The sequence below is a fragment of the Anguilla rostrata genome, unplaced genomic scaffold (genome assembly GCF_018555375.3).
Source record: "Anguilla rostrata isolate EN2019 unplaced genomic scaffold, ASM1855537v3 scaf0950, whole genome shotgun sequence".
Taxonomy (NCBI): Eukaryota; Metazoa; Chordata; class Actinopteri; order Anguilliformes; family Anguillidae; genus Anguilla; species Anguilla rostrata.
This window is the reverse complement of record NW_026986314.1, coordinates 21,609-44,000: the sequence shown is the minus strand read 5'-3', so window position 1 is coordinate 44,000 and position 22,392 is coordinate 21,609. Positions and strand designations below refer to the sequence as shown.

The window sequence follows — 22,392 nt, the reverse complement described above, 5'->3', positions numbered from 1 at the left end:
TCTGTGAGTTAGAGCTGCAGTAAGAGGATGAGTTTAACTGGAAGCTGTGTCTCCATGTGCTGTGAGTTTGAGCTGCAGTAAGAGGATGAGTTTAACTGGAAGCTCTGTCTCCATGTGCTGTGAGTTTGAGCTGCAGTAAGAGGATGAGTGTAATTGGATGCTGTGTCTTCTTGTTTTGTTCACAGGGTCCAGGTAGAAAGAGCAGGGTCACCTGTACCCAGCTGTCTGTCTATGAAGAGTGATCGTTCAATGGATCGTCCAATCGAGCTCAGAGGAGAGTTCATAGGTGATCAAAGGTAATTAAAGAGGTTCAAATTGACACTACTTTTTAATCATATTTCAATGTTACTGTCACCATTCAGTTGCATGTGAGCTGTTTTATACAATATTCAGATCTGCAGTAACTAAGAGCTGCAGTAAGAGGATGAGTTTAACTGGAAGCTCTGTCTCCATGTGCTGTGAGTTAGAGCTGCAGTAAGAGGATGAGTTTAACTGGAAGCTCTGTCTCCATGTGCAGTGATTTAGAGTTGCAGTAAGAGGATGAGTTTAACTGGAAGCTCTGTCTCCATGTGCTGTGAGTTAGAGCTGAAGTAAGAGGATGAGTTAAACTGGAAGGTCTGTCTCCATGTGCTGTGAGTTAGAGCTGTCCCTTAGCTATTATTTTGAAATGACGTCTTATGGAAATAAAGTAGATACCTTAAATGACTTAACACAGAAAATGAACGGTAACATGAAATGTGTGGAGTTGTGAAAAAGTGCCAAGGTGTATGTAAACTTTTGGCCTCAACTGTATGAGGCATGTCCCACCAAGGCTGAATGGCATACCTGCCATCCCAGTTTACCTTAATTCGGGTTGATGTTGCACACCTTTCCAGCATGATGCAATCCTCAGTGTTAATTTCCTTTTCTGCGTGACCGTGCTGTACAAATAATGCATTGCACACGCATGACATCAGCGGACAAGGGATTGTACCATTTTAGGGAGGTGTACACGTACTATTAGGAATTAAATTCTGAGCCTGGCTACGTATATGTTATTAGCTGATAAACTAGCAAATACGCAAGCATAGTTGTTATAGTTAGGCTACCTGGCTCAAACAATTCATATTGAGTTTGATGATAAAATGCTGTCTGTTCAACTGGCCTACCACAAGAAATACACCTCACTGAGTCAGCTATGTCAGTGGAGTCACTTGATCAGTGACCCACGGAGGCTGTTTCTAATTATTAATCTCTGTATTACGAAACATTCAGCACGTAGTTGCATTGCATTCACGTTAGTCAGTAGCTATGCGTTATTAGCCTGCGTTGCTCAGTGAACAAATAACTATTGCCTCATAGAAGAATAAATACGGATATTCTCCGCCTTTGAAAAATTGACAAAATATCAAGTTTGTCTCTGGTTAATTCATTGCCTCTTTTCTTTTCTAAAGGACACATCAACAGCGAAACACAATCTGCTCTTGTCACATTAATTAAATAAATACAGAAGTATGTCGGTCTGAGCAATCGGTTTGCAGTATTACTAGTTCTACTGCCAGTTAAAAATTTGCCAAATATTTATTGTGAATTTTTGCTTCAAACAGCTCTGGCATGTCAGGATTCTCCCATTTCAGTTGTTCATAATTTAATCATGTCAGATAATTTATGCTGGATTTTTATTACCATTACCGTAAATTACTGTGGCCTATATCAAACTTCCATGTAGCCTACTGTTGTAAGACAATGTACTGGCCTGTGAATTAAATTACGTTCATTGTTTTATTGCATTGCAAAGGGATGCATTTATCTTATCAACAACAGGCCATTCCATTTTGACCAAGATTAGGTTACTTACATGAAATAAATTAAAAGTTTGATTAATTTGGAAGCTCTGTCTCCATGTGCTGTGAGTTAGAGCTGCAGTAAGAGGATGAGTTTAACTGGAGGCTCTGTCTCCATATGCTGTGAGTTAGAGCTGCAGTAAGAGGATGAGTTTAACTGGAAGCTCTGTCTCCATGTGCTGTGAGTTAGAGCTGCAGTAAGAGGATGAGTTTAACTGGAAGCTGTGTCTCCATGTGCTGTGAGTTTGAGCTGCAGTAAGAGGATGAGTTTAACTGGAAGCTGTCTCCATGTGCTGTGAGTTAGAGCTGCAGTAAGAGGATGAGTGTAATTGGATGCTGTGTCTTCTTGTTTTGTTCACAGGGTCCAGGTAGAAAGAGCAGGGTCACCTGTACCCAGCTGTCTGTCTATGAAGAGTGATCGTTCAATGGATCGTCCAATCGAGCTCAGAGGAGAGTTCATAGGTGATCAAAGGTAATTAAAGAGGTTCAAATTGACACTACTTTTTAATCATATTTCAATGTTACTGTCACCATTCAGTTGCATGTGAGCTGTTTTATACAATATTCAGATCTGCAGTAACTAAGAGCTGCAGTAAGAGGATGAGTTTAACTGGAAGCTCTGTCTCCATGTGCTGTGAGTTAGAGCTGCAGTAAGAGGATGAGTTTAACTGGAAGCTCTGTCTCCATGTTTTCTTCACAGGATACAGCAGTCACTGGAGTCCAGCTCTTTAGAAGAGATGAGTTCAGAGAAATTATCTTCCCCAAAAGAGGTGTGTGATCTGCTTTTTTTCTTCATTGTGTTCAATTGGTTATTATGTGATTTATTCGTACAGCAAGTTTCATTTCATTATATGATACATACAGTGCCTTCGGAAAGTATTCAGACCCCTTCACTTTTTACACATTTTGTTACGTTACAGCTTTATTCTAAAATGTATTTAATTCATTTTTATTCTCATCAATCTACACACAATACCCCATAATGACAAAGCAAAAACAAGTTTTTTGAAATTTTTTGCAAATTTATTTAAAATAAAAAACTGAAATATCATATTTACATAAGTATTCAGACCCTTTGTTATGACACAAAATTGAGCTCAGGTGCATCCTGTTTCCATTGATCATATTTGAGATGTTTCTACAACTTGATTGGAGCCCACCTGTGGTAAATTCAATTGATTGGACATGATTTGGAAAGGCACACACCTGTCTATATAAATCCCACAGTTGACAGTGCATTTCAGAACAAAAACCAAGGCCTCCGAGACAGGATTGTGTCGAGGTACAGATCTGGGGAAGGGTACAAAAATATTTCTGCACCATTGAAGGTCCCAAAGAACACAGTGGCCTCCATTATTCTTAAATAGAAGAAGTTTGGAACCACCAGGACTCTTCCTAGAGCTGGCCGCCCTGCCAAACTGAGCAATCAGGGGAGAAGGGCCTTGGTCAGGGAGGTGACCAAGAACCTGATGGCCACTCTGACAGAGCTCCGGAGTTCCTCTGTGGAGATGGGAGAACCTTCCAGAAGGACAACCATCCCTGCAGCACTTCACCAATCAGGCCTTTATGGTAGAGTGGCCAGACGGAAGCCACTCCTCAGTAAAAGGCACATGACAGTCTGCTTGGAGTTTGCCAAAAGGCACCTAAAGGATTCTCAGACCATGAGGAACAAAATTCTCTGGTCTGATGAAACAAAGATTGAACTCTTTGGCCACAATGCCTAGCGTCACGTCTGGAGGAAACCAGGCACCGCTCATCACCTGGCCAATATCATCCCTACGGTGAAGCATGGTGGTGGCAGCATCATGCTGTGGGGATGTTTTTCAGAGGCAGGAATGGGGAGGCTAGTCAGGATCGAGGGAAAGATGAGCTGAGAAAAGTACAGAGAGATCCTTGATGAAAACCTGTGCCAGAGCGCTCAGGACCTCAGACTGGGGCGAAGGTTCACCATCCAACAGGACAACAACCCTAAGCACACAGCCAAGACAATGCAGGAGTGGCTTCAGGACAAGTCTGAAGCCAGCCAGAGCCCAGATTTGATCTGCAGAGAAGAATGGGAGAAATACCCCAAATACAGGTGTGCCAAGCTTGTAGCGTCATACCCAAGACGACTCGAGGCTGTAATAAGTGAAGGGGTCTGAATACTTTCCGAAGGCACTGTATATCATGTGCAATGCAGAGTTTTTAGGTTCTGAATATTGCACTTAGCCCGAATAACATACTGTGCCTTTTCTAAATATTACTCGTCAGGCATCTAATTCACTATATGGCCGTTCTCAGCCATTGGAAGCTTCAAAGCGCTTGGCCAGCATAGCCTGCAAGATAAGATACAGGGCAGGAACTGGGGTTGTGGGGAGGGAAGCCATTGGAGGTGTGAATGTGTGTGTGTGTGTGTGTGTGAGTGTGGGTCTGCGTGCGTGTGTGTATGTGTACGTGTGCGTGTGTCTCACAGTGGTATTAAACAACCAAACTATAGAGGCTGTGTGAAATGCTTCCAGAGAAAAAAGCGTAAGCGTCTATTGAGTGTTGATAAGGCAGCCAATCAGTAGCAAGATCGTACAGCTTCCGTGTGAACCTGTGATGCGTTTTTGTAAATTACATTGAAGCTACGAGGCCTTTCTCCTGATCAGTTTTTTCCGGAAGCATTTCACACGGTCTCTGAAGCATGTTTGTTTACTACCACATCAGGTAGCCTATAACTAATGAGAAAAAGACGAAAAGAACGGCAATACACCACGCAGTGGTGACAACCATTATTAAATTTGATAATTTTCGTTGTGTTGTATTGCCCAGCCCTAATTCCAAATAGAGACTTTTAAACAAGAAGCATTCAGTTTACACTTCACATTTACTAAATTTATTACACAGAGCAACTGAATTATTATTTTAAAAATGCATGATTTAGCACAAGTAGTATCTACAAAGTCTATAACTGTCTGTCTATAACTCATTCATTCAAACTGGCTAAATCTACGCCTGCCATTAAAAGTACTGATATCAAAATGACGCCAAGTTACGGTACTACAAACAATATAGGCTATCTTGCCTCACTGAAATTAAATAAGCTGTATCCCAAAGCAATGCTACCCAATGTTTCCTCAATTGTTTCAAGTCACTTGGCCCTGTGGCTGTTGTAGTTATTCTGTGGGGAACCAAACTCTCGATGCTGTATAGGTATGGGGCATGCCCCCGCCAAGGCGTAACTTGGCGAGATGGCATACCTGCCATCCGAACATGTTGGAACATTGCTGCAGGAATTTGCTTCCATTCAGCTAGAATGGCATTAGTGAGGTCGGGCACTGATTGGGTGATAAGGCCTGGCTTTCTAATTGATCCCAAAGGTGTTGCATGGGGTTGAGGAAAGAGCCTTGCCAAAACTGTTTGGGAAGCACAGAATCGTGTAGAATGTGATTGCGTTCTGTAGCATTAAGATTTTCTTTAACTGGAACTAGCCAGATTATGAAAAACAGCCCCAGACCAAGGGGTGTCCAAATACTTTTGGTCATGTAGTGTATCTGTCCCTGTTCTAGCATCAAAAACAGATTAAAGGCAAGGATCACAGTTTGTTTATTTTTTATTTCAATTACTGTGATAGAGCACACCTCTTCATGTGTTTATTTCACACTGATACAGCACACCTATTCATGTGTTTATTTCACACTGGCACAGCACACCTCTACATGTGTTTATTTCACAATGATGCAGCACACCTCTTCATCTGTTTATTTCAGTCTCTCCTGTGCAATCTGAAGAAGCTGAAGAAGAAGGAGTTGAAACAGTTTCAGAGCCATCTGAGTCAGGATTGCCCAGAATGCCTTAAAATTCTGTCTGAAGATCCTTCTATACTGGATAGGTTTATGAAGATCAATAAATTATTTGAGAGTCATCAAATTGCTGATTACCCAGGATGCATTGAGAGAGAACAGGAAGATTCTGAGGCTGTGTACACAGTTGAGAAGATGCTGGAGACCTGTGGCAGTGAGAGGTCTCTGAAGATCACACTCCACATCCTGAGGAACATGAAGCGGAAGGATCTCGCCGACTCACTGGAGAGAGATGAGCAGCTCAGTAAGAGTTTTCTCTCATTGGTTTTGTGTCTCCATTAGAATGCTGAAATGAATTTAGCAAACAAATCTGACAGTGATTAATGTTCTTATTTATAGCATTCACACATGTATAGAAAACCAACATGTGCACAAAGCCATTTAAATAAAAATACAGCCTGGAGCACTGATTGTGGGGACAGGCATATGAACAAGATGAAATGTGCCTGAAGGGGATTTAACACAAGGAGATCCAGACCATTCCACAGGATTGAAATTGCTTAAGGTGCAGCCTGGGTCACATGACACATGAGACTTCAAATGGGAAATGTTTGAATTGTTTGCTAGATGGCGCTTATTAGACACAAGCTGACAAAGGTTGCCTGCCCATTATCCAAATGAAATATTTATGAAACATAAAAGCTATGTTTTAGTTATGGCTTGGCATTCTAGCCAACACATTGTTACAAACTAAATGTGTTTAGAATAAATTGATCGGCTAAACGCCAAATTTGAAGACCTTTTGACGTGAATGATTCATGAAAAGCTAACAATGAACAGATAGTAGGGAGGTCAAACCTGTTTGGCGATCTTTCTTCATGCATAACGTCAAAAATGCTAAGGTATAATCAAATAACAACATATAAATTGCCAATTTGCCAGAATTTTACTGTTGTTTCCTACAATACAATTTTTAAAATTAGCCGCTTCCCTCTACATGTAATCACTGTCGTTGGAGGGAAACGCATCATCACCTGTGCGACTTTTAGGGTTGAGTTTTCTATTTTATAAAAATATATGTAAAAATATTGTTCAAGCCAGTTTTCCCAGTGACCTAGCCACCAGAAAACATGTACACTGGCGATTCGAAATCCAAAGACAGCGCATGTCTCATATTCATCATAATTACAAAAAACACCCGTTCGTAAAACTAAAATACTTTATACCACACTGTAGATAAGACCTTGGCAAAGAAATACATGTAAGGATCTTGTTATTCAAACGAGTTTTCCCGGCAACTTAGCCACCAGAAATGATAGTTACAAAAATGGGATGTATGAAAAAACAAAACCTCGCAACACTGGTGGTATTTTAACACGGATGTTTTTCACGAATGTTCCATTCGCATTAGTTTGCACATAGCACACATTCATTCTGTCACATTTCACTCAATGAAATGCAGTACATGCAAGTAAAAAATGGGTCCATTTTGGGGGAGGGGGGCTGTGTATATCGTGAAAATGGGTGCGTCTAATCTAATCAGCAGTGCCAATAACAACAGCATTCTCAGTTGCAGGCTGAAGTTCATAATAAAAATCATGCACTAAAAGATGAAGACAGAAAAATATGCTCTAATGCTCCCTACGAAACACAGCAGAAAAAGCGGGATTTTAAAACTGAATACAGGACAATATATCGCTTCAGCGCACACAGAAAGTGACATTGAGATAGTAACAATAAAAAGACGAGACACGTGTCTTCAGTAATTTGCTTTATTATATCGAAACCACTAGCATACGGCACATTGTTAGGAAATTGAAACGATTTTGAAAATATAACGGTAGCTAAATATATAGCTAACAAGCTGAATTATTTAGAATCGCCCCTCACCCCTCCCTGTGCCCCAGAATACAGAATTGTCTTTGTTCCTCTCCATGACACCAGTGAAGGCGATTGGAGAATTCACTTCAATAGGCCTTACTGAAATTTTCAACTGCGTCAGCATTCAAAGCAGAGCTTGGGTTGGACTTTAGTACATTTGCCACAGACAAGTCATTTACACTTGTCACAGATGTCACAGGTTTTGTTCCCTCCACATCTGGATACCTGGCAGCGTTTTCTTTTCAGTGACCGCTCTCGCTGCAGTGTATTAGGGGCTTGTGGACTGCACAGTGGCGTTAGGACGGTACGCCACAGAGTTTGGAAACCTAGAGCCGCCTTTGCCGCCATATGACTTGCACACAACTCCTTGGCTCGCAACTCAAGAATAAATCTTCTAAATTGTTTTGTCCATGCACTGCGTGTACAAAACATGGGCACTTACAGCAGCCAGATCTAAAATGTTGTAAAAAAAATTGCAACTGGCCAACAACGACTGGCCCCTTTGACCGAATACAGCTGTGCCATCTGGTCTAAAACATCCACTCCCATTTTTGTTGTTATAATGGGCGATTGTTTCTGGCAGTTTTTTTGGATCACTGTCGATCGATACTGTTTTGTGCATAGTGCTCAAGATGCATACATTTTTCTTGGGCTTGCCCTGATAAAGAGTGAGTGCAGCGTGTTCAGCTCTCCAGATTGTGGTGGAAAATCTCTCTTTATTTTGTGCCTTCGCAGAAGGGGGCACTTCTCTCCTCTTTTTGTTCATGGTACCAACCAATGTAGTTTTTTTTGCATATAGATTGTTCGCCTATTGAGTTGAAGAAATTGTCTGAGGTTATATTTCTTCCTTTCCCAATAAAGGGTTCCACAAGGCGCATGACCACATTGTCAGCTAATCGTTCGCCAACAGGCCTCGTCTCATCTTTCCCAAGGGATGGGAAAGCGTTCAGCATGTACTTGGTTTTAATGCCGCCACTGATGCCTTGTAAATACAGCAGTCCCACGAAAGCTTTCAACTCAGTGACTGACAGGTCCCAATTTTCTGCCCCATCTCTGTGGGCCTCTGCCACAGTATACTTGACTCTGCTCCCACATCGGAATGTCAATCAGACATAGCAGACTGCTCAGCGGACTTTCAGTGTTCTCCTTGGCGCACCGTGTGGGCCCAGCCTTTTCCCGTAAGACATTGCATGATGGTGCCCTGCCCAGAGCATTACCAGCAGTCTGTTCAAACCAAGCTGTTCCATCGTTTGCCCTTTCCTCTCTCTCTGAGACAAGCTCTGTCTTAGTCTCAGTCTCAACTTCAGAATCAGAATCAGAACCTGAATCATAATCAATATCAAGCTCCATCTCCTCATCGCCCGAATGCATTTCATTTGCATTCTGAATCAGGTCTAAAGCTTGCTTTGCAGAGTATCGCTGTGCTCGTCTGTACATCTTTGCAACCAATACCAAACTGAACTGGTCGCCGAAATAATCATGCTTCTCCTTTATAGCCCTGTTTTCATAGCCCAAAAGTAATTTGAATATAAATTATTATAACAGCCCCACCCGTGCCATTATAGTTTCAGGTGTGAGGGGCGTGGTGTGGTGCGCGAAAAGCCAATTCTTTGATAGGGTGTAACATCCATAACATGTTACATTAATAATCGTTTTGATTAAAACTTTGATAATTATGTAGCCTGTATTGTCTCAAATAGCGTAAATATGAATACTCTGTGTAAAATAAAATAAATCAAGTTACACATAATAGCAACATACATCTGCAAGGTGTAGGGTATTTGTTTCCATTGTGTGGTATTTTAACATGGATGCATTTCATTTTAACCCTTATATAAATTTTTCCACTTGCATAATAACTATGTAGGACAGGACTATGGTTCCAGAACACAAATGAAATGCATAGGCATAAACAAATGATAACGAAACGATTGCAATATTTAAAATATTTTTAAAAGGAATATAAATAATGATCTGGTTCTTTGACGTGGTTCTTGCTTTGGCTGTCAATCTTATGATAGTGTAAGAAAACTGTTTATCGCAATGGTGATGTGCTGAACATTAGAAACATTAGTGATAGCGACCTGTTTCTCCGATTGGTAACTGTAAAAGTATTGCTGAAATTGGAATAGTAATTATGTGGACAATTAGTTTCATAAACTCCATAAACTCTATTAATGGTTGCGTGGGCATGGCAAAGCGCACAGACGCCTATATTACCACAAAACGCATCCTGATGGTTTATACATGTGTTGTTGCATCTACACAGACAGCGTGAACAGTCTTCTACCACAGTTCCTAACGTGCAAGGCTCTTATTTTTTTTTAAATATGAAACAAGGTTCGGACCTATTATGACTAGAAATAAAACAAGTAAAATTTACTTTTTTACTACTTAGTAAAAGGCCTACTTATGATAATAGCTTCAGCAAAACTACCAGCTATTCACGCACGATCGTTCACACTCATCCATTGAATCGGACCTCACCCCTCCCCCCTCCCCCCTCCCCCAGCCCCAGAATACAGAATTCTTCAGCTGCCTTTAGCGAAACCAGAGCTGATAGTTTTTCTCTATGGCTCTGAGCCAAACTTTCAGCAGGTGTGAATGTTCCACTTCTCAGAGGGACATGACTTTGTTCCTATCCACGACACCAGTGAAGGCGATTGGAGACTTGACTTCAGTAGGCCTAACTTATATTTTCAAAACCTACATTTTCAACTGTGAAAATATTTATAAATTTCCATTCAATCTATGGGTAAGCAAATTTATTTATTGATATCAAATCAATAAATAAGAAAAATCCATATAAAACATTAGTAAATGTTAATATTAGTAAACATTAGTAAATGTTAATAGTAAATATAAAACATTAGTAAAAACAAGCGCAAATCCACAGTAAATGCAACCGCACATGCATCTACAGGAGGACACTTTTGTGGACCGACCGATCAACAGAGAGAGCTAGCCTAAAGAGCCTCTATGCCGTGGAGCTGGTAAGTTTAGAGCTGCCTTTGCCATCATGTGACTTGACATTGCCAGCTTGGTCGATAGCAAGTGCAACATTGCTCAAGATGCCGTCTCATCTTTATACGCGCATGCATGAATGAATGTGTGCTTTCGTTTCTAAATAAGTGCAAAATTACGCTCAGCATAAGTGAAGAATGCTCTCATGGAGCATTCACACGTGCCATGCTTCAATAAAGCAGCTGAAGTTTTCTGTGTTCTCGGGTGGGGGAGGGGTGAGCGCTGAATGTCTTAAGCCGGGCACCCACCGCACGCGTATCGACCACGAGCGCACTACGCGCGTAACTGAAGTGTAGTTGAAGTACTGTTATTACAAAGGCAGCGGGCGACGTCGTCTCCACCAGATGCGAACGCGTCGCGAACCGGCTGCGAAGCTCGCGCGACACAAGCGAACTGAAGCGTAGTTTTTCGCTTCTGTTCTATTTTTTCGGCTTGTCGCGCGTCACGATGGCCTGTTTATACACAGAAATATGCTCTAAAATGCTAGGTATACATGCTCTGATTTATATTTTATCCTTATATTACTGGGGGTGTGTCCCTAGTTACCTCCCAGATATTTTATAAGCAGCTAAAAAAATACAAGCCTTTTCGTTTTTGTATTGGCAGAAAAAAAAAAAAAAAAAAACTGGAACCTGGGGAAAAGACAAACTTAGTTTCGCTATCTTATTTTGCGGAGGGGGTGGGGTAAATTTGAAAATACACCACAGAAAGACGTAGCCTATTGAATGATGTAGAAGTGAATGCACCAACCATTGCTCAGCCTATTTGACTTCTCCGATGTCTTCGCTCGCCGTGCTTTCAAAAAGGGCTTGTTAATAAAAATCAGATAATCCACAGAGCTATAAAAAAAATCTGATTATTTAGTGGTCTTGCCGATGAAAATGCACCTATTTTATAAATGAAGTTGTAAGCAAGCCTTTATTGCACTTGTACTTCAAAGCTTCCGGTGTTCATGGCGTTGTGGTGTTCATATCCCTTCAAGATTCAACTGTTACGCTATCTTTTTGATGATTAGCTGATTTTACTAAATCTGATCCTATAAATGTTTTGACGTGAATGACAAGACAACACGGGAATTCCCAATTTATTATTATTATGATCATTACATATTCTTCATAAAATTGGCACGCTTGTTAACCAAGCAAATAAATTAATGCAGTTTGAGATTGATTATTATGTAGGCTACGTTGCGATTTAAGCTAATTCTTTAAAGCGTTTACTTTCTCACGTATTTACATGTGTTAAAAAATATTACCATATTAACAGACTGAAAAAGGTCTCTCACCAAGTATTCACTTATCCATAATCAACAGTCGTGAACAAACGTGAAATACACGATGTAATCCCACTGCAGACTGCGAGAGCTACTAGGAATATAGAGCTTTAAGCAAGCCTTTGCGCGACACAAACGGAACCAGTGTAGACACACTATGCGCTGCGCCGTGCTGCTTCGCTGTGCTGCTTCACGCCGCTTACGCTACGCGTGCGGTGGGTGCCCGGCATTACCCATACTTACCCTTACCCTTAGATTGACATGTGAATGTCCCACTTAAGAATGGTGCACTTATGCCACGGCGTGTGAATGGTTGATAGTTGATATCTCTCCAGGGAGAGATAAAATGTTATATTAGTCCAGAACATAATATTATTATTATTATTATTATTATTATTATTATTATTATTATTATAAATATTATTATCAATTTTAAAGTGTAATATTAATTGTTACTCTCTTCAAAAGTTATAAAAGTACTTTACTTAGCTATAATTCGTTACGCTACAAAGTATACCTTGTATTACTTTTTGTTACGCAGCAATCTCTCTCTCTCTCTCTCGCTTATACTTTTTTATGTTAACCATACATTTAGCTTATACTGTTTTATCCAGTCTCGACAGAATAATAGCATACACCACACGAATACATCACAAGACACTTCGCATTTGATTTTTTGATTGTATGTAATAGGGACATTTATTTTTCTCCCAAGTAGCCTAAAGGTTAATACTATGTAAAAAAAAAAAATCTATGAAGTTACACTTAATAGCAATGTTTGTAATGTGTATGCTGTTTATTCTAAGCAACTGCAAAGCCTAGCCTAACCGGACATCGTGTCACCACTCACGTGCGACTCACTCACAGGCTGTGATGGATGTTTTTTTCCAAAACCTTTAGTCCCTGAAATGAATGTCCCCTCCTTTCTTGTCCCTCAAGAGCAAAATGTGTCACAACTTCACATTTTTACCTCACAGAAAATAGGATATGATACAGCTATACTTTTGAGCATATTTTGAAAAGTATGTTCACTATAATCTGTAATTTGGCAAAAGGCAAATTTACACAAGTCTTTATACGACTGGGCGCAAGGCTCAACAATATCAATGAGCTAGGCATGAAAGTCCACTGATAACAAGTGCACTAAATAAACATAATCCCTCTGGGATAAATCCATAGGAAATTTGCCGAGGGAACCCATGGCGGAAGAAATGTCCGGGTTGGCCTACAAAAAGACGTCTTCACTGTAACACTCTATGAATAAACAAATTACCAGCCAAGACAACAGCTATTGCAGATTTGCTCTTGTTTTTCTAATGTTTTAGATTTAGTTTTTGGGCGCATGGTGGTGCAGTGGGTAGCACCGTCACCTCACAGCAAGAAGGTCGTGGGTTCGAATATCAGCTTGGGGCCTTTCTGTGTGGAGTTTTCATGTTCTTCCCGTGTCCGCGTGGGTTTCCTCTGGGTACTCCGGTTTCCTCCCACAGTCCAAAGACATGCAAGTAGGCTAATTGGAGACTCAAAATTGCCCATAGGTATAAATGTGTGAGTGAATGGTGTGTGTTGGAATGGTGCTGCGATAAATTGGAAGCCTTTCTAGGGTGTATTCCTGCCTCTCGCCCAATGCACACTGGGATAGGCTCCAACCCCCCCCGCGACCCTGCTCAGGATAAGTGGGTATAGATAATGGATGGATGGAAAACCTCGCATTTGAAGACAGTTCAATTTTATTTTAACCCTTATTTCAAAATTTCCAGTTACATAATGACTGTAAAAAAATAAAAATAAAAAATAAAATAAAATGATTTCAGAACATAAGGGAAAGGCATAGGCATAAACAAATGATCACAAAATGAATATAAAAATATTTTTAAAGAGAACATAAAAAATAATATAATTTATTCTTCAAAATAAACATAAACTAATATTTCTAATAACAAAATTCAATAAATAAAATATTTGTATAAATAAAAATGCAACAGCGTGTCCACTGTGATGAAAAGTGAATCATTGCGCCTCCTGGTGTGGTGGAGGAGAACTGACTCGTTAGTCTGAAGATGGCCGAAATGTAACAACAGTGTTATAACACACTCGGAGGTGAAGTAAGGTGTTTTTATCATTTTCCATTAATTTGACATTCCTGCAATGCTGGAATGTAAAGAACAAATATCTAGGAAAAGTCAGTGAATGCAGATGCTGTAGCTTGTTAGTAACTAAATGAAAAAAATCCTAAACTCGGATATATCTCAGTGTCTCAGCGCTTCTAGTGTTAAAGCAGGAACCCTGTGCTCAAAAGCTGGTGATTAAAATACAGTCCCATCAGACAGACTGCCCTGAGTTTGTATCCAGGGCTAAAGAGCACTGAGGATAGCAATATTAGATTTTAAAATCACAGTGTGATATTTGAAGAAAGTATTTACCACACCAGTACGTCCACAATGTAAATCTGAGAAATGAAATGTAAATGGGCAATTGAAATGTTTATCATATTTTAAACATAATTATTTCTCATATTTCCTCTCTTCAGATGAATCCATAAAAAGAGCCCAGCAGGCACTGAAAACTCATCTGAAGAGGAAGTTTGAATGCATATTTGAAGGTTTAGCAAAGCAGGGCCACCCAACTCTCCTCAATGAGATCTATACAGAGCTCTACATCACAGAGGGGGGAGGTGGGGGGGTCAATAATGAACACGAGGTCAGACAGATTGAGACAGCATCACAGAGACATACCACACAGGAGACTGCAATCCTCTGCAATGATATCTTTAAGCCTTTACCTGGACAAGAGAAACCCAGAACTGTGCTTACAAAGGGCATCGCTGGCATTGGGAAAACCGTCTCTGTGCAGAAGTTCATTCTGGACTGGGCAGAAGGAAAAGCCAATCAGGACGTTGATTTCATCTTCACCCTTCCTTTCCGAGATCTGAATTTGAAGAAGGAAATAGCATTCAGTCTGATGCAACTTCTGCAGCACTACTTTCCACAGCTGAAAGAGATCAAAAGTGTTGAAGGTGATAAAGTCAAAGTTTTATTTATCTTTGATGGTCTGGATGAGTGTCGACTTCCTCTAAATTTCCGAAGCAATAAGAAGTGCTGTGATATAACAGAGGCATCATCAGTGGATGTGCTGCTGACCAACCTCATTAAGGGGAATCTGCTTCCCACTGCTCTCCTCTGGATCACCTCCCGACCAGCAGCAGCCAATCAGATCCCTCCTGAGTGTGTCCACCAGGTGACAGAGGTACGAGGTTTCAATGACCCACAGAAGGAGGAGTACTTCAGGAAGAGAATCAGAGATCAGAACCTGGCCAGCAGGATTATATCACACATAAAGTCATCCAGGAGTCTCTACATAATGTGTCACATACCAGTCTTCTGCTCGATTTCTGCTACTGTTCTGGAGACAATGTTGGGTAAAGCAGAGAGTGGAGATCTGCCCAAAACTCTGACTGAAATGTACACACACTTCCTGCTAATTCAGACAAATGTAAAGAATCAGAAGTATCATAGCACCAATGTGACAAACTCAAAGAAGATGTCAGCATCAGATACAGAAATCATCCTGAAACTGGGGCAGCTGGCTTTTCTACAGCTGGAAAAAGGTAATCTGATATTCTATAAAGAGGACCTGAAAGAGAGTGGCATTGATGTTAGTGAAGCTTCAGTGTACTCTGGGGTGTGCACAGAGATCTTTAAAGAGGAGTGTGGGTTGTATCAGGAGAAGGTCTACTGCTTTGTGCATCTGAGCATTCAGGAGTATCTGGCTGCCTTGTTTGTATTTCAATCATGTGTAAATGAGAACAGAAATGTACTCAGAGCAGAAGAATCAAAACCTCACAGTGACAGAGTGCAGTTGTCTGAGTTACACAGGAGTGCAGTGGATCAGGCCTTAGGGAGTAAGAATGGACACCTGGACCTTTTCCTCCGATTCCTTCTTGGCCTCTCTCTGGACTCCGTTGAGACTTTCTTAAGACACAAAACAAATCCTGTTGTTACATTCTTTAAAAGACTGCTGACACAGACAGAAAGCAGATCAGAGAGCATTGAAAAAACAGTCCAGTACATTAAGGAGAGGATCAGAGAGGAATCTTCGGCAGAGAGGACCATCAATCTGTTCCACTGTCTCAATGAACTGAATGACAACTACCTTGTGCAGGAAATCCAGAATTCCCTGAGATCAGGAAAACTTTCTGATAAAAAGCTGGAACCAGACCAGTGTTCAGCTCTGGCCTTTGTGTTAATGATGTCAGAGGAGGTCCTGGAGTTTGACTTGAAGACCTACAACACATCAGCAGCAGGTCATCAGAGACTGCTACCAGTAATCAGGAACTGCAGGCAGGCCAAGTGAGTATTATGTCATTAATAATGTAGATGATTGACAGCATATTTTCCCACTTTCTATTTCTAATGAGAATAAAGATTTGCCTTGACTGAGAAAATAGGGTCCAATTAAACATAAAATTTAATAACACAGGCTCAACTACACGAACAAAAAAAAAGAGACAGTCCTGGAAATTAAAGATAAAAGATAATCATGAAAGAAACGAATGAAAGGCAAAACAAAACCAAGGCTTGTCTCTCCCACATTAAAACTGATCAAAGCCAAAGACGCACAGCTGAGAAGAAAGACAAAGCTGAGAGAAGACCAATGGCTCATGTTTGCTTCAAAAGCAGGGCCGGCATAAAAGCTCTATGTGGTTGTTTAGGGCCACAACCACTAGGGGGGGCCACACGACCACGAGGGGGGGCCACACGATCCAATGTTTATCTAAGGTAACTAACACGTTATTCATCCCTTATCGCTGAACTATGGGTATAAATTTTAAATGGAATGGCAACAGAACATTTCATAGCAATGTAATTTAGGGTTTTACCAAGCGACCCCCCCCTCCAACTGGACAGAATCCAACAGTACTACCCCCCCACTCGACAGAATCCAACAGCACCTCCACCCCCCCCAACTCGACAGCATCCAACAGCACCCCCCCACCCCCACCCCCACCCCCGCTCGAACACATTTGCGTAGGGCCACCGAAATCCTAAGGCTGGCCCTGTTAAAAAGTCATCACTTTATAGCCAATTTTTCAATCAACATTTGTCCTTAACTTGGACTTGGACTAGTAAATGCACTTTACACCTTTTCTTCACAAACTCAGTTTGGTGAAGTTCTAGTTATGGCTGTGTTTGCCAAACTGTTTGTGAAGAAAAAACTATCCTTGCTTTTAATTGTAAGTTTTAATAGTAAATTAAGAACAAATGTTGTTTGAATCCCAGCCATGTGTTTGAAAGAGGGGGGTTCCCCTTCTCTTCCTGGTCTATGCATAATTCATTACTAATTGTAGGTTTTAATACTAAGAACAAATGTTGCTTAAATCCCATTCCTTCTATCCCTGGTCTATACACAATTAATTAATTAATAATTAGAAAAGAATAAAGGAGAAACTTCTCTATCCCCCTTTTTATATTTTCGTTTTAAGCCACTTTGCAGGATAACTTCTTTTCAATGTTATGATTAAAACTGTGTTAAGTTTGGTTTGAGAAAGATACGTTTGGTTATGAATTAAATGTTTGTGTTTCTATGTTGGGAGGCTAGGGCAGGCAGTAAATGCACCATGTTACAAGGCCAGTAGTACCACCCTGGTCTCTGCTTTATTCTGGTATAGGCTGACCTAGAATGGTAAATGGACTGCATTTATAGAGCGCTTTTATCCAAAGCGCTTTACAATTGATGCCTCACATTCACCAGAGCAATTAGGGGTTAGGTGTCTTGCTCAGGGACACTTCGACATGCCCAGGGCGGGGGATCGAACCGGCAACCCTCCGACTGCCAGACAACCTCTCTTACCTCCTGAGCTATGTCGCCCCTATAGAATCTCCAGCATAGTGCCTGTAGATAGAGTGAAAATAGGAAGGTAGAGGAATTATAGGATATAATGGGTGCCAAAGTGAGGTCTTCTCAGGGAACTGTTAAATTAGCCTCAAACCCCAGTGCCTGATCTTGAGTTAATTCTGTGGCTTATGTCAGAGAATCCATAATAAGAGACGTTGTTTCCAGAGGTAGTTTGTAACTCGGTAGTGAGTGTTGCAACCATGGAAAGATTATTTTTACACGCTACAAGCTTCAGCACCACATTTTGTGAGCTTGTGTGGCCTACCGCTTCGCTGCTGTGCTGCTGTTGCTCCCATACCTTTCCGCTTCACTATACCAGCTCTTACAGTTGACTGGAGCAGCTCTAGCAGGAAAGACATTTGATGAACCGATCTTGCCTCAGCTGGAGACTTGAAAAGGTGCTGTGCACCATTATGAGTGAGCTTGAGCGTGGCTGGGTATATTAGGAACGTCTGGGGACCGCGATCACAGGTTACTGCCAGCAGAGAAGAGAAGGCTCTGTGCCGCTGTGCTGTGTAATCGCTGAAGTCTGGATAAAAACTAATGTCTATCCCGTTAAACTTCACTGGTGATTTCCTGGCGACTTGCAAAATATGCTGTCGATCCGTGTACCCCAGCAGATTAATAATCAATGTTCTAGGCCTGTCTGCTGTTTTTGATCAGCTGCCATAGAAACGGTGAGCCCTCATTACTTCTTTAGTCCTGTCAGCCAGAGAGGGAAATCACTCTTTGAGGGAATTGGTAAGAGAACCAACCGGTCGGATCCTTCAGAATTCTCTGGTAGGTTAACAATGCGAAGGTTGCATCACCTGCTCCTGTTCTCCAGCTCCGCCATTTTAGCCTCAAGCTGATCCTGTTTGGCCTGGTGCAGCGAGGCAGCGGTTTCGGCTAGTTTAACTTTGGCTTTCAAACCGGCAAATTCAGCCTGTAGCTCTTTCATGCCGAGCGAATATTGAGAGATTCCAGCTCATATGGGCCGGGTTTCGCCCTTGATCTGGGAGAGCTGTGTCTTAAAAATATTGTCTGTGTTTTTCTAACACAGCCTCTACAATGGCTGATAGCATGACACAGGATTCCTCATCATGTCCCTTTCTGGGTGAGTCTTGCCTGAAGGAGTCTTTGTTTTTGAAGAAATTGACATATTTTATATCTTGGTCAACAGCACCAATAAACTGTACTGGGAGTGAACAGTTAAGTTGTAATAAACAGTTAAATGAAGAGGAGAGAGGGCAAGGAGCAAAATCACTAGGCAGCCATCTTCCCAGTAGGTCACGTGATTCTCCCCAACAGATTGATAAATAAAGAAAAAGAACACACAAAGAACTTGTGATGCATACCCACAATCCTCAAATGAAATGAATTAGGTACCAAGATAATTAAAAGGATATTTCACAAGTAATTTTGTGGAGCTTACCCCATTGTATTTGGATAGTGTGAATACTAACAACATATGCTGTCCCTGTTAACCGTTAACAACATCGCCGTTCCTCCTGGATGTCCAGCTCCCAGTTCACTCCCATTTATTTTCAGGACCTTCTGAAAGTAATCTTTTTGAAACATAAACTAACTATGAGGGATAATAGATCAATAAAAGAGAGTACTGATGTCAAACAATCCCTGGCCGTGTAGGAATAGGTCACCGGTGAGAACTGGATACAGACTGTCTGATTGATATGGTAAAACATTGACCTGCATAGTAAAATGTTTAAGGCCTGTCACACATTGCAGTCTTCATTAATCTCCATTTACCTTCTATGAACTTTAATGAAATCCATACATTTACCCCACTCTCTTTCACACACTGAACTTTTGTTGAAGGCAAGTTTTAATCCTTCATCACACACCAGTTTGTGCTGCAGGATTGTGGTGCTTCTGAAAGGATTGTGAATAAAATTACATTTTATTCTGTTGGTAGCACCGTCGCCTCAGCAAGAAGGTCCTGGGTTTGAATCCCAGCCTGGGCCTTTCTGTGTGAAGTTTGCATGTTCTCCCGTGTTCATGTGGGTTTCCTCCGGGTACTCCGAGTGTGTGTGAATGGTGAGTGAATGTTGTGTGTGCCTTGTGATAGTTTGGCAACCTGTCCAGGGTGTATTCCTGCCTCTCGCCTTGTGACCCTGACCAGGATAAGTGGGTATAGATAATGGATGGATGGACTTCCACAAACGAGAATGAGAGTCATGCAGCGACTGATTCCAACTTCAGACTCTTGTTCACTGACTTCAGTTCCTAGTGAAAGAGTGAGTCATGCAGTGACTGATTCCAACTTCAGACTCTAGTTCCTAGTGAAAGTAATTTCACCTACTGTGCTTTGGATGTGAATTCCTGCATGAACCTTGCACTATGTTATTATGCGATTCACAGGACTTTCCGAAACATTTAGTCAATTTAAAAATGAATAGCCAATATGGGCATGTTTCTGTGCAATTCACTCAATTAGCATTTAGGGGTTAGCTGGCACGAGGTTGACGACTGAATAGTTAGCAATTAGCTGATGACAACAATATGATCTATAGGCCAATTTTTTTTTTAAACACATTCATTAGCAGTGTGGGACAATTTCTTATGAATTTGTAGCTTTATCCATGCAGATGTTATTTAGTGGATCAAACAAGTTGTAGAACAGCTAGCCAAAATTTTGATTTGATTTTTTAGTTAGTCTAATTTACCATTTGGCTGTTCTGAGCCATAGGAAGCTTCAAAACACTCGGCCAGGACAGCCTAGAGATAAGACAGAGGACGAACTTGGGGGTAGCCATTGGAGGTGTGAATGTGTGTGTCTGTGTGAGTGTGGGTCTGTATGTGTGTGTGTGTCTGTGAGTGAGTGTGGGTCTGCATGTGTGTGTGTGTGTGTGTGTGTGTGTGTGTGTGTCTGTTTGTATGTCAGAGGGGGTGTCCATTCCCCTCCCCCCTCCCCTCCCAATAGATAAAATATGTGGCTTTCTTGTAGTTAGCATTCTAGCATCTAGGTCTTGTGTCAACATTTCATCTCTGGTTTTTTAAACTATTCTGCTGCCTTTTTGTTTTTAAATTTTGGTCTTGGCACATCCTTAGATTACTTTGGGACAAACACACTGTGTTTGGTATCTTCTTTCAATCATTCCTTGTGTGACTGTCCATGTCTATAACCTTTGTTAATTGTTTCAAGGTAGTTGAACCTTGTCTTTAGATTTGATAAGTTTGATAATAATTACCAAATGAAATCAAATAAATATATTTTACATGAATAAGTGAGGTGTTTTAGCTGTTGATGTGCTGTCTTTGGTATTCAGAGTGCCAGATGCCAAACAAGGGTGTTAATGGTTAAAACTGCTGGGTTCAGAAAATTAAACATAGTTCAGATAATCCTCACCTTGCTGAAAGGTTTTACACTCTTTATCTTCTTAGTCAGTACCTGTCCTAATTTTATGACCTGTAATTCTACTGAATGCCATGCCTTGCATAACTGCAGCGGGAATGTTGATCTTACTTGCCTTGGCTATATTTGGATTTGTGTTGACTAACTGCGTTGTGTCAGTTTCCTGGATCATACACTGTTCATCAGGCTAGCTGCACCAATGTCAAAACAATGTTGACCTCTCGAATTTTCAACAAAGTGGTGATGAGTTCTTATAGCCTAACATTATGTTTGAATAAAGGAAATTACTGCGGTTTCTTTGCTAGAATTGAACCTAGTTTACATCTCCGCCTCAGTGTTGCCAGATGCCTGAATCAGTTACTCCTAAAAAAATGTCCTCAAAATCTTCAATCAACTCCCATTCAGATTCCTCACAAATAGTACCCCATATCGCATTTAAAATCCCCCTCTGTCATTGATTTCCATACATCTTCACTGTAAAACTTCCCCCATGAATGTTCAAATCTCCTACATACATTTAGGGGAAAGTCTGGCAACCCCACTCTGCGATGTGTAATCTTCTTTGGGAAATAATATACTGATGGCCTCTTTTGTTCACGTTTTTTTGCACCATGCAAATAAGAGAGTTGGCTACCCATAGCTTATAGCGTTTCTTAGATTTACGTGGGCTGACCAGCTAGTTTAAGACAGTTTATTTTAATTCTATAGGTCTATTTATTACTCAGGCAAGTTTGTTATTGCAATACAAAGGCTTTAGGGGTTGGAGGACATGTAGAGCTGCTGTAACTAGTCTTAAACTCCAATTATCCTCTAATTCAAAAATGCATTTCTTATGATTATGTGACTGATTGATTTGCCCATGAATCTGAACAGGAGCACCTGAAGAATGCCCACCAAACAGGAGTGTGAAATATGTGAGTAGAGAAAAGATTCAGGTCCCTCACTGTAGGCTTACCTGCTATAAACGCTCATTCATGGTGATGACAATTTAGCTTCTTAGTGCTAAAAGATGATGTGTGTTGTTGGCTGCATGGGTGTTGCAATATGTCTTCACTGCTATAATTATTTTTTTATGTTAATTAATTATTAATTTATTCATTATTTTTCAATTGGCCCACCAACTCCCCACTTGATGGAGGACAAGTTTATTTATACAGTTACGTAGTGGCAACAGTTTTCGCCCCAGGAGGCTGAAATTTGGAGGTTGGCCATGACCAAAGATAGAGCTGAGTAACTTTTCAGGCTGATTGACCAAGAGGGGACGTGGCCTATCACAAAAAGGTGCATAGCTCCTGAATGGATTCACAGATTTGCACAATATTTTGTGGAAAGGTTGGTCATGAGCCAAAGAAGAGCTCATCAACTGTTCATGCCAATTGG

General features: G+C 40.9%; 1 protein-coding gene across 6 annotated transcripts in view; it reads left to right on the top strand.

Moving 5' to 3' along the window:
- The window catches only part of LOC135246855 (NACHT, LRR and PYD domains-containing protein 12-like), a 49,686-nt gene that overhangs the window by 10,351 nt on the left and 16,943 nt on the right, over positions 1–22,392 (top strand). For 4 of the 6 annotated variants that reach the window (XM_064320135.1, XM_064320137.1, XM_064320136.1 and 1 more), the window contains 5 exons: positions 186–296; positions 2,185–2,295; positions 2,524–2,593; positions 5,555–5,891; positions 14,293–16,111. In XM_064320135.1, coding sequence (XP_064176205.1) covers positions 186–296; positions 2,185–2,295; positions 2,524–2,593; positions 5,555–5,891; positions 14,293–16,111 — 2,448 coding nt within the window. The remainder of the gene's footprint in view (positions 1–185; positions 297–2,184; positions 2,296–2,523; positions 2,594–5,554; positions 5,892–14,292; positions 16,112–22,392) is intronic. The other 2 variants (XM_064320138.1, XM_064320141.1) reach the window with 1 other exon arrangement.